This window comes from Nannospalax galili, unplaced genomic scaffold, assembly GCF_000622305.1.
Source record: "Nannospalax galili isolate Female #2095 unplaced genomic scaffold, S.galili_v1.0 scaffold516, whole genome shotgun sequence".
In the NCBI taxonomy this organism is placed as follows: Eukaryota; Metazoa; Chordata; class Mammalia; order Rodentia; family Spalacidae; genus Nannospalax; species Nannospalax galili.
Genome location: NW_008338260.1, coordinates 680471 through 693229, shown reverse-complemented (window position 1 = coordinate 693229; position 12759 = coordinate 680471). Strand labels below are relative to the sequence as shown.

Genomic DNA, 12759 nt, shown 5'->3' with positions numbered 1-12759 from the left:
GGGGGCGCGGGGGGCGTGGGGCGGGGACAAGGACTAGGGGCGGGACGCCCAGGAGCGCGTTGGGCGCGGGACGGTGGGACGCGGCGCGGCTCTGGGAACCCATGTTGGGGCTGGGGCTGGGGCTGGGGCTGCTGCGGGCGCTTGAGAGGGAGACCGCGCGCTGAGCCCGGGATGAGGGTCTGGGAGCTGCTGACCTGCTGCTGCTGGCTGTTCTTGCCGGTGAGTTCACCCACGCGACCCCTTCCCACCGAATCCCTTTCCGGAAGAGGTGCGTCCTTTGGAGGGCTGGGCGGACCTACCGCGGGGCCAGCGAGGATCTGTGCGCGGGATGTGGAGAATGCACCGTCTCCAGGGAACCACAGGCCTCCTCGCCCGAGCCTGGTGGTCCGACCCTGGCCCAGCGGGACTTCAGACTCGGGCTGGCACTCTCTCTATTCCCACTGTCCTCACGGGTTCACTGAAAGCCGAACCCGGGCTCTCGGCACCCCTCGATGATTTGGTCTTAGCCTGCCCGTGCGCCCTGCGTGGAGAGCGGCCGCAGTCACAGCCACCTGTGCTAACTTCTCTTCCAAGTGAAATTGCAGTTGCTCTGTGGTTAAATATTTCTCTGTTCACCTCCTGGTCTTTGTGTTTGTTTTAGTGTATGACAGAGGGGACGCAGCGTAACTAAGAAAGTTTCCTTTTAAAAATAATCTTTGTTTTTTCTAAGAGCGCCAAAGAAAACAAAGTGAAGTTTGCTAAACGAATGCATTAGTGCTATGTAGTTCTCCGGAATTCTACCCTTTATTTGAAAACCTTTATTTTTTCTTTTTCTTTTTGTCTCTTGCTTTCCTTTCTTGCACTGAGAACTGTGTATGTGTAGCACGAGCATGCGTTTACGTGCTTACATCTCGGTCTCCCGGAGGGTTGTGTGATGGATCCAATTAAAGCGTGTGTAGCAAGAGGGGAAGTTGTTGAGGGAAACTTGTCATTGTTGACGGAGTTTCAGTTTTCTAGAGCACAGGGTCGCATTTCCCCCCCATCCTCCCACGGGCTACTGAAGGAGAGTTTGCTAAAGATGGCTGTGAAGTCTTGGAAATTATGTGGTCAGCCCACTTTAACCTCCAAGATTTCCCTAAATTTCTCATAGTTCCACATATTCCAGGAATGTCAGAGCTTGTAATGCTTTTAGTACCTTATTTATCAGTTCATCAATTCTGAAATTTAGATCAGTGACTTGTTGGTTCTTGATGTCAGGAATCACCAGGTATGGCCAGGTTTGCTGATTGTTTAGAAATGAGCTGATGAAACTAATGTACCTCTAGTGAAGTGAATGTGGCAAAAGAATCCAACACTGAGTTTCTTCTTCAGATCCTGTTAGGAAATTTTATTCCTTGTTGGAATGCTAGATGGCGTATATCATTACTAGGATGGCTAAACAGATGGCTGTACCAAAACTGAGCATGATTCTTTTTATTACTGCTTTGTGAAAGTAAAATTTTGGTAAGAGGGGAGAAATTGTGATGGTACACAGGATGACAGACAAAGAGAGACAAAGACACCATGACATGAGGGCAAGGGCTTGATAAGCAGCCTAAGAGAACGCTGGGCCTTTGTAAGAAGAGGTTAGAGAATGCTGTCTTCCAGGACTGAAAGCTCATGAGTCTGCCTTTGTCCATAACTGCACAGCTTCAGTGTCCTTTTCTGCAGTGTCTGCAAGACCCCATGAGAGCCTAACTAGAGAGCTCCCTTGTCATCCTGGAATCAGAGATGTGTTTCTCTTACCTCTGCCTCTCCCTTTTCATCCCTGTCATTTTTGTGAAAAACTGCTTCACACCAAATTGTACATTCAAAATGTTAAGAATTTTAACTGTGGGGCTGGAGAGATGGCTCAGCAGTTAAGAGCACTGAGTGCTCCTGCAGAAGACCCAGGTTCGATTCCCAGCACCCACATGGCACCTACAAACCATCCTTGACTCCAGTTCCAGGGGAATCCAACACCCTCTTCTGACCTCCACGGCACTGCACGACACGGGTGCACTCACATACATGCAGGCAGTACACAAATACACATAAAATAAAAATAATAAAATATTTTTTTAAAAAAAGAATTTTAACTGTATTCATAGGGTTAAGTTTCAAATGTGTCTTGAAGCTTGGGTATGCTTATCCTGTTCTGACTCTGAAGTGATGACAGAGAGGGTTCTTAGATGAAGAAGTGGGCCTTTGTACAGCCCACAACCACTAACAGTTAACTTACTTTAGTCAAAACACAGGCTATGACATGGAAGCTCTTCAATTTTGAGGGATTATGAGTTTCTAAAGCCCTATTGGCCTTTAAGTTAGTTCTAGTAACATACAATGTACTCGTCTTGTTTATTTTCCTGCTCAGAAAAAGTAATCTACTGAATTTTATGTTTGTTTTATAAAATAAATAATAAATTTTTTAAATATTTATTATTTTTATTTTATGTGTATTTTTGTATTGCCTGCATGTATGCGCATGCAGCCGTGTCGTACAGTGCCACAGAGGTCAGAAGAGGGTGTCAGATTCCCCTGGAACTGGAGTCAAGGACAGTTCGTAGCTGCCACGTGGGTGCTGGGAATTGAACCTGGGTCCTCTGTAAGAGCAATCAGTGCTCCTAACCACTGAGCCATCTCTCCAGCCCCGAGACTGTTTTTAAATGAATTTCAGTTTGCAAGCAATTTAGAATTGTGAGGTTTGGGGGTTCTTCTTATAGATTTTTGCTTAGCTTTTCTCTTGTATAATTTTTAGTTACTTCTGCTTCTTTAACTTAAACAGGTGAGCAGCATCCATCCAGAGTGTCGTTTTCATCTGGAAATACAAGAAGAAGAGACAAAATGTGCAGAGCTTCTAAGTACTCAAACAGAAAAGCACAGAGGTGGGTTGGGGTGAGTCTGGGCTTGGGGACAGAATGTCTGCCAGCATTTCTCAGCCCTATCCCTAAGTGGGGATTGGAGGTCACCTGTATCTTTCTTTTTAGTTTTTATTTATTATTTGTATTTTTTATGTGTGTGAGTGTATTGCCTGCATGTATGTAAGTGCACCTGTGTCATGCAATGTCCGGAGAAGTCAGAAGACATCAAATCCCCTGGAACTGGAGTTAGGACAGTGTTAGCCCCCATGTGGGTACTAAGAATCAAATCCAGGTCCTCTGTAAGAGCATCCAGTGCACTTAACCACTGAGCCATCTCTCCAGCCCTTGGTCACCTGTATCTTAAAGACAGGTCCACTTTCCATTTTTCTGGTGAGCCACAGACAGAACTCGTGTGGTATTGTATCAGTAGGGTTTTCACCAAACCTATTAAAAGAAAGCCTTACTTTTTTTTTAACATGGCTTTTTTTATTTTTTTATGTGTATGAGTGTACTGCCTGCATATAGGTAAGTGCACCCATGTCATGCAATGCCCATGGAGATCAGAAGAGAGTGTTGGATTCCCTTGGAACTGGAGTTACGGGCGGTTGTTAGCTGCCATGTGGGCGCTAGAAATGGAACCCAAATCCTCTGCAAGAACAGTCAGTCTGTGCTCTTAGCCACTAAGCAATCTCTCCAGCACCAAAATCCTTAATTCTTAACAGTGATGGTTTCCAAGGTTTGTTGAGGCAACAGCCACTAATGTAATATCATGACTCTGTCATGTTCTACAAAAGCAGTCCAGTTCCCAGGGAATAATAGCACATACCTGAAACCTTGAGTTTAAAATCTTAGCTAACAATGTTCCTGGTCCAGGCACAGAAAATGGAAACTTATCAGAAGCAAACAGGAAAATGAGATTCCGATTTCCTGAATTTACAACATATTTACATGTTATAAATACTGTGAACCTGTCAAGTTTGTCCTCTGAGTAGGACAGAAGCTTATGGGACACCAGGCCCTTGGTGTAAGACTCCTCCATGTTCAAGCCCCAGTGGGCCCTGGGTACAAAGCACAGCTTTATGTTTTGGACTTCTGTGCTCTATAGACATGTTTTCACCCTCTTCAAGAAATAAATCAAAATCAAAGTGAGATTCCATTAAAATAGTCTAGTGTTCTTTAGCCTCAGGTCCTAGACTCCATTCTGAACCTCCTACTTAATAAAACTCAGTTCCAGATAGATCACTAATGTGAATTTTCTAGTAACCACATTAAAATAAATAAAATAGAAACATGTAAGATTAATCTTAATATGTGTTTTATATTTACCTGCATATACTAATTCTTCATCATTTTGACTTATAAACCAACATAGGATGATTGTTTCTACATTCTTCTTTGTATTAAGTCTTAGAATCTAGTGTATTTTTTTATTTTAATAGCACTCCACCTTTTTGGGTCACATTTCAAGGCTTCAGAGTCACAGGTGGCCAGTGGCTCCCATATTGGGCAGAGCAGCTATATTAAATGGCCATCTTTGCCCTGCCTGTCTGCTTTGGACTTCTGTTTCCTCACCTGGAAGTGGAGGCTGTGGCTCCAGGCTTCCTTCAAAGACCTGTGATCCTACAACACATATGTGGTTCTGATGGCTACATCCTCCAAATTGGTTGACTGGGGTCCAGAGATGAATCTGTTCTACTGCCCATGTGGAAGACCAGTGCTGAAGAACTGATCTCAGCTGGCAACAGATGATACAGATGGATCAGCTTTGTAGGTACTGAAACTGGTTCTGTTCAGTGAAAAAATAAAGTTCAAGAAAGCAATTCTGAGAAGCCATGTGTGGTCAGGGTCCCAGAAAGGGGTACTTCTCCCCGTCCAACTGGCTGAATCAGAGAAAGTACAGCCTCCAAGCTGTCCAGGCTCACTGTTTGCAGAAGATTTATTGGAAATGCTAACTTTACATAAGATACTTAAGTTTTTCTGAGTTCACAACCAGTATATATTTGGGCTAGCAACATTGTTCAGTGAGTAAAGGTGCTTGTCATGCTAGTCTGACAACCTGAGTTCTATCCCTGGATCTCATGATGGAAGGAGAGAATTGACTCCAAAAAGTTGTCCTCTGACCTCTGCGTGTGTGCTGTGGCACACACACACACACACAGACCTGTACTCATACCCACACATCATACCTCCCATGCACACACACAATAATAATAATACTAATAATAAAACTAGAAAAGTAAATAAAAGTAAAATAAGAGTTCTGTGGGAGTCAGGCCAGTGTTAACCAGATTTGCTGGTAGCTGAATTCAGGCTTAGCCCTAGGCTGGAAACTTCTGCTAGGCATCTATCTAGATCAGACAGTACCCTGAGACATGCTTTCTGGGTCCCCTAGGGAAACCTGTGTGAACTGCTGCATCCCAGGTGGAGTCTGTGAACACTTCTTGGCTTATCTTGGTGCTTGGCTAGCATGGTCAGTTAGATCAAGTCTGTAGGGAAACCTCACTGGTTTTCTTACAATGACAGGTGTCTACTTGGACATTTTACATGGAGGGCTCCTATTTTCTGTATTAGCTCATAGCAAAAGTGTGTGTGTGTGTGTGTGTGTGTGTGTGTGTGAGAGAGAGAGAGAGAGAGAGAGAGAGAGAGAGAGAGAGAGAGAGAGAGATTCATCTACCTTTCCATCTTTCAAGAACTGCTTGGTCACCAGCCAGCCACCCTCAAGAGAGTAGCGCTGACCATCAGCCCAGCAGCTCTTTGCAGAGACAGACTGTACCCTCAGTTCTCTGTTGCTCTCTGAAATATGCAGGGCTCCAGTGCCAGAAATATAAACATCAGATTACCAGGATAAAGATGCTGCAGGCAGTGGGAACCAGAGGCTGCCTAGAGCCAGAGCCAAGCTAGCACTCTTGGTGGGACACGGTCTCATGAAGTCAGGAGTCTGATGAGTTCTTGAGATCTGTGAGAGCTGCTTCCAAATTCCACAGAATTACAGAATTGATGGAAAAGAACCAGAAACAAGAAAGTACCTTTGATTCTAGTCTGACATGGAAATCTTCCACTTTACTACATGATAATCAAGGCAACAAAACCAAAAAAAGTAACGATTCTAGACAAAAACCCGTGTCAACTCTAAACTCTACTAAGGACTTAGGAAGCTAAGGAGGTATTTGCAGCTCTGTGACTTAAGTTTAATTTATTGCTGAGACAAACTTAATCTTGCCAATATGTGGATGAGGGGTCCAAGATCATAAAGGGGTGAGGGTGGAGGAGCATCTCCAGGCAGAATCAGGATAGAAGCTTTCGTGTTGCTTTGTATAATGGTCTGGGTAATTCCCCTCTCTGCCATAGGCAGAGGTAACTGCTGAAGCAGCTATGATGGCTGTGGTCAGCTTAGAACCAGATCCTAGAAAGTGCTGAACAGCTAGCTTTGGTTTGTTTTAGACATTTAGACTCATTGTGAAGAACTCATAGCTCACAATGAGTGAAGGGGTTTTATATTATTCCCTGCTGGCAAGGAATATGAGGGGTTTTATATTTTTCCCTGCTGGCAAGCTAGTGATAGCCAGCTACAGTTTCATGATGGTGATGGAAGGTGGAAGATGTGGGGCCAGAGACAGACATGCCTGCTTCTACACTGTGCATAACATGTGCTCCACGTCCAAAAGGGTTCCCATGCTCCTCTGAAGACTCAGAGCCAGGGCCCACATCCATGCCATGCATCTGGGTCACAGCCCTAGCCTAGAAAACCCCCAACATCCACAGCAGACTGTTGTAATCCTGCCAGCTAAGGCTCCAGAGGGAAAAAGCCTTAATCACTGGGATGCCCAGAGAAACATGGCCTATGCTTCCCAAGGCTGTTTATTGCTGACATCCTCATAAGTGAGGAGGATGTGAGAGGGCAGAGTGTCCTCAGAAGATGCCCATGGAGGTTCTCCATAGCCCACACTGGCAATCTCCTGGAGGGCAGTGACATCCTCTTTTTATTATTTAGCACTGTGTGTGGTCACCAGGGACATTGATATACTGCTCACAAATCCTTCACCCTGTTATCCTTGAGAAAGAGGAGGCATCTTGTTTCCTGTTACACCTCCCAAATCTTATACTATGGTTTTAAAAATATTTGAAAAGGCTTTTGCTGGGGGAATTAGTGAAAATTCTCACATTAAAATTAGGTATATGGGGCTGGAGAGGTGACTCAGTGGTTAAGAACACGAATTGCTCTTGCAGAGGACCTGGGTTCAGTTCCCAACACCACATGGTGGCTAACAACCATCCACAACTCCAGTTTCAGGAGACCCAACGCCCTCTTCTGAACTCTGCAGGCACTGAATGACACAGGTGCGCTTACCTACGTGCAGGCAATACACTCAAATACATAAAATAAAAATAGTAAATAAAATATTTTTAAAATTAGGTATACACATATAGGAGAATACTGTAAAAGTATGTGCAGTGAGAAGTGTGCCCATTTAGGGCTCTGCCCTGTTCTGTTAAACTGTCGAGGCCTTCACATAGAGCTGTTGAAAGCCAACATACCATATGTGCTTTGCTCTGGTTAAAGTCTTGATCTTCTTTTTCTCTTTTAGTTTGGACATTATGTCAGCTCTATATTCTCCTTCAAAGTTTTATAATATCTAGTGCATTCCTTTGGTCTCTCCCAGGCTCCTGGAATTTAGACAACTAACAGTGTTTTGCTGCTAGAAATGATGCCCTTGTGGTCTTGGTAATAAAATATCTCACCATCATTTGATTAAATTCAAGTTACTAATCATGAAATTCAGTTAGCTTCCCATGACCCAGTAGCAGCCAGGCCTGTATGGTACAGCTCTTCTTGGTCAATAGGGATTGAACCCTAAAGAGAACCTTGAACTAAGAGGAGAACCAAGCCATTCATAGGCTGCCAGGTCCTAGGGTGCCAGGAAGGCCATGTTGCAGGCCTGTCACTGTGAATAGGCACTGCAGAGTGACAGTGCTGCTGTCTAGAACAAGGGGGCATGCCCATCCCTGCAGTGCCCAAGACCGTCTTTGCTTGACCAGAGTGGAGGGGTCCTAGGCTTGCTGCCAGAAGTCCAGTAACACCGCAGAGTGAGGACATTGAGTCTAGATGAGAGGGCTTTCTAAGCCCTATACTGTTGACATGCACTGCTTCTCTAGCCACTGACTATTAGAGACAGAGAAGCATATTCTAGCAAGATATCGCCTCACTCTGAAGTGTCTGCCTCAAAGATAGGGACACCACTTAAATGCTAAGTCCATGCTGTTTGGTTCCATCTCTGTATTCAGCTGAAGCTGTCTCTCAGGTGAGGAAGTATTCTCTTTTCTTGGACCTATGTTGGCTTCTGATATTCCAGGAAATGCCCTGGGTTCTTCACTTGGAGTTCTGGCGATCTGGCTTGTTCTTTCATGTTGCCTCCCACATCACACACCTGGCAGATCTTTCCACCCTTTCTGGGTATGAGCTAGGAGAGGAGGTAATGGTGGTGGCAGGCTGGGAACATAAGTACAGATGAGGAAGGAAACCAGAATGGATGTGTGTAGCCTCAAGGGTGGAGACCCACTGAAGATGTTGGAGAGGCAGAGTTAGCATGAGCTTCGTTTCATGGAGGTTTGTGGCACAATCACTTCTGACAGGAATTAAGACATCCTTGGAAATTAAGACACTTGACATGCAAGTAGCATCCCAGGGGAGAAATGGAGATGTTCCTTGTGGAAATTGATGGGGAAAAGCAACTCCCTCTAGCCATTTCCACAGATCAGGGAGCCAGAGGCAAGACCATAAGGAGGCAGGCGCACAAGGGCCTAGAGCCTGGAGTGTGCAGTGCAACTCTGCAGAAGTTGCACAGAAGAAAAAAGCCAGCTCAGACTTCAAGGAAAGTACCTTTTCTGGGGCCTATCTGAGACTGTTCCTATACAGAAACACTGCTGATCGCAGAGATAGAAACCCAGCAAGTGCTGTCCCCAGCACAAGGCAGGAGGGAGTGACAGACAGAGCTCAGACTCTGTTTTGCATAGTAACAGGGGGCCAGGGCTAACTGGAGATGGGATGTTCTGGCTGCAGGACCCCAGTCACCTCAGGGACAGATCAGTCCTTCGTGACAAGGGCCTCAGCAGGAAGGACTGTCAGAGTCTCAGAACTGTCTCTGAGGGTTGGGAGGTGGGTCATCTGTTCTCAGGCAAGTGGGAACCTGGTGAGGTCACTGGAGTCTAGCACAAGGTACTGACTACCAACCTTCTAGAGCCCAGGCACCCTGGCAGACATAGTCCTCTGGTTCCATAGTGACACAACTCTGTCCTGGCTATAGCTGAGTGGTGACTTAGCATTATCTCCCATGAGGGGATAGCTTCATAAATGCCTAGAGTGGGCAAAGTCTTGATTTCCTTGCCTGGGTTCATTCCTGCCTAGATGTGACCCAGGCTCTCCTGGGGCTATGAGTGGTAACATTGCTGGATAGATGACCTGGGATGGTCCTGGGAAGTCAACCAGGCCCTGATTATAAACGGATGGAGATTATCCTGAGATCTGCTGGCAGGATTTCCCACTCTTTGAGTGTTCTCCAGATGAAATCTGCTACTATGCAAAGCATCACACAGCTCTGCCCAGCCCTGGATTTCCTGAAGCAACAGCCAGACTCTGAGCCACAGCAGACCTTGTAAAGAAGCTTTGGGGCATTCCATATGGGAGGAAATTGCCATCAGCATGGGCATCATGAACAGCCAGATGGATCAGAGGGTCAACATTTTACAGATATTTAGCACACACATTGGTTTGCCAAACAGGTGTCCATGCTGTGTCACCTTGGTACCCACTGCACATATGGTACCAAATGAAGGTTTCCAAGACCCTATAGGTGGGGGACAGGCTCCTGCACGCATCCCTCAGGTTGTAGTGGTCACACAGGTTTCACCACTTAAATTACAGTAACTCAGGCTGGAGCATGTTGATATTGGGGTTTTATTGGATTTGGCATGTTTTTTAAAAACACATGCAGGCTCTGTACAGAACTGTATGCTACTTTAAAAAACCCTTTTGTTTGTTCAGCAGCTCAAATTGTTTCTGGGTCTGAGTCATGGTGCAAAGTTAGTTAAAATCCCAGAATGTGGTTCCCTCCTGTGGGATCTTCATGTACCCCAGAATAAAGCTGTTGCTTCTCAGAATCAGAAGCCTGAGATGAGCTGACTCCCCAGTGCCATCCAGCAGCAATGTCCTAGAAATGATGTTTCCAGGCCTTGATTGGTAGCTGATCCTTGACCCCAGCAACTGAAGATGATATTCTGACTGTACCCTAGTTATAATATGGGTATTTCACCTCATCCTATATGGTACCTTTTCTGATACTCTAAACACATGAAGTCTGGCCATGTACGGCCTTCTGTCCCCACCTGTTTGACCTCTGTTTCTCACAAGCTGCAAGTGATTCAGAAGCCAGGGACTGTAGACAAGTATAGGCCAGGCTAAGCCTTTGCCACCCTTCCTTGCAGGAAGAGCTCTGTCAAGGAGCTCCTGGGAGACAACATTACTCCATCCACAGTGTAGCACTAAGCATAGCAGATAGTTGTCTATTTTTGATTGATAAGATGCCTACTTATGAACTTTTTTGAAGGCCTGCTCATTCCACAATATAAGCAGCATGGCCACTCATTTAAAAGCTGCTGGCTAGTTTCTTCCTCTATAGATGGTTAGGTGCTTAACAGACCCTGAGCCTGTTCCATTAATTATTTCTCAGCTGTCCCATAGCCTCCAGTGTGTAATCATCTTCACCCACACTGACTTTCTCCCAAGAGGAGCTGCTTTGCTTGATGCTCCATGAAATCTGGAGTGTGTTTCATTCATTAGTTTTGACGGGTTGCTGGTTTGGGTATTTCCCTCAAAAGGTTTCTTTCTTCTGCTCTGCCAGTACAGTTACTGTCATCATTCCTAATTGCAGCTTTCCTAAAATGGCATTTGGCACAATACCCAGCTGAGCTAATACATAGATGCAGTTCTGACCTCACTGGCAATATTTTAAGAACAAATGATGCATCCTTAGAACAAGAGGAAAGGATAGAGTCTTGCAGTTAGCAGAACTTCTGTAACCACGCTGTACACGCAGAGTAACTGGGATTGTTGAGCACTCAGAGTAGCAGGGGGTGTTACATTTGGCCACCTGAGCAGGCAGCATCCACAGGTATCCTCAGAGGAACATGAGCCCAAGGGCACCTGACAGAAGAGACAGCATTTCAGAATTTCAAGTACAGGTGAGATCTGCTTACTCAGGGCATGGCATTTACCTTCCTTGGGATGTAAAATCTGGACCCAGATGATCTACATCCTGCTTCCTGTGTGGATTTAATTACTTGCTCCAGAGCCTTGTTTACAATGAACACTAAAACAAAAAAGTCCTGCTTACGTACTGTCTGTATGGATTAAATAACTTTTCCTGGGGAGATGGAAACAAACTTCTATTCACCCAGGATAGGGCACTGGCAAGAGACCAAAGGAACATTCCACCAAAGTCTAGTAGTGGTGGATCATTAAGTTTATTGAAATTAGTTATAGGAACATGGGTGAACCTGCATCACAGGAGTTCCCTGTGCAATTTGCAGGCAGCAACAATAGTCTTCTCTCCCCTAGCAATTGTGTACTGCTTGTGTCATCTGGGGGAGGGACCTTATAAGTCTTAATTTCCATGAGTTTTCTGAGTCTTGTGGCCTTCCATCTCCATGCAAGAGGGGGGTTTCAACTTGGAGAAAATGTCTACATGGCAGTATGGCAGCTCCTGGGGCAACTCAGAGAACATACACATTTGTGCCCCAAGCCCCTCTGTTCAGAAGCAGATGGTCTGCATAGTCAACTCAGCTCAGGTCAAGGACCTGAGTGTCCAGGTGACACTAGGTATCCAAAAACTGGTGTTATTTTGAGACCTCTGAGCTGAAAGTCAAAGTGTTGATGGAAACATTGCTAAATTGCTATAGGCCATATCCCAGATGCCCCTGCAAGGCTTCAGGAAACAGAACTGGGTAGAGGGTAGAAATCCCACTTAGTCAGATTTTAGCCTCCAGCATCTATGAACATCCTGTCTAGCCTAAGACAGCCTTGTGGTCTTTGGGACTGAGCAGCCAAACATTAGGAATCAGCCATTGTACCTTACATCTTACTCATCAGGGCTTCTGCAGAAGACCACTGAGTATTTACTTCTTGTGAGCTTCTAGAGAAGCCAGTGCCCTCCTTTAGCAAGACTATGCATTGACTTTGTAAGGCCAGCAAACAGGAGTCATTTGTCTGGGACAACTCAGGTCGAAACAGATGGCATAGTTCAGAGGAGGACAAAGCACTTGTGAAAATGACTTTTCCCAATTCAATTTCCAGTTCCATCCAGCCCTGAATCCTTTAAGTGATGACAGGCATAGAAGATCGGTAGCTTTGACGGCAAAATGATGATTAGGTTTTCTAAAATTCTGTTACTTTAGAATTATAGAGCTCAGAGGAGTCACAGAAACCTCCTTGCTCAACAGTCACCTTACCAGAAAAGAGACAGAAGGATGCACAAGTATGCCCTACACATGTGAGCCCCAGGCAGTTGTGCCCTGCACAGTGAGCCTTGCACAAGTGAGCCCCTGGACAGGTGTATCCTGCATAGGTGAGCCCCACGAAAGTAAGCCCTGGACAGGTGGGAAGCCCTTAAGATTGGTGACTGTGTTGTATTAATGAGTTTTCATTTCAATGGCTGGGGTTCAGAAACAGCTTCATATGTAATTTAGTATCTGTTGATGTTTACACCTGAATTCACTATTTGGCGAGGAAACATGTTGATTCCCTAACTCTGACCATTCTTTTATATTCTTATTTTTTACTTTACTTTTTTTCATTTCAGTGCACATCTGTACTCATGATAAACTCAACATTACACAATATTATTTCGGT

The 12759-nt window shown here is 45.2% G+C and overlaps 1 protein-coding gene across 2 annotated transcripts in view; it reads left to right on the top strand.

Moving 5' to 3' along the window:
* Positions 1 to 71: 71 nt before the first annotated feature.
* Positions 72 to 12759, top strand: part of Vipr2 (vasoactive intestinal peptide receptor 2) — a 76008-nt gene continuing 63320 nt past the window's right edge. For both annotated transcript variants that reach the window (XM_008833065.2, XM_008833064.2), the window contains exons 1-2: positions 72 to 219; positions 2783 to 2882. In XM_008833065.2, the coding sequence (XP_008831287.1) occupies positions 172 to 219; positions 2783 to 2882 (148 nt within the window). In that variant the 5' untranslated portion in view covers positions 72 to 171. The remainder of the gene's footprint in view (positions 220 to 2782; positions 2883 to 12759) is intronic.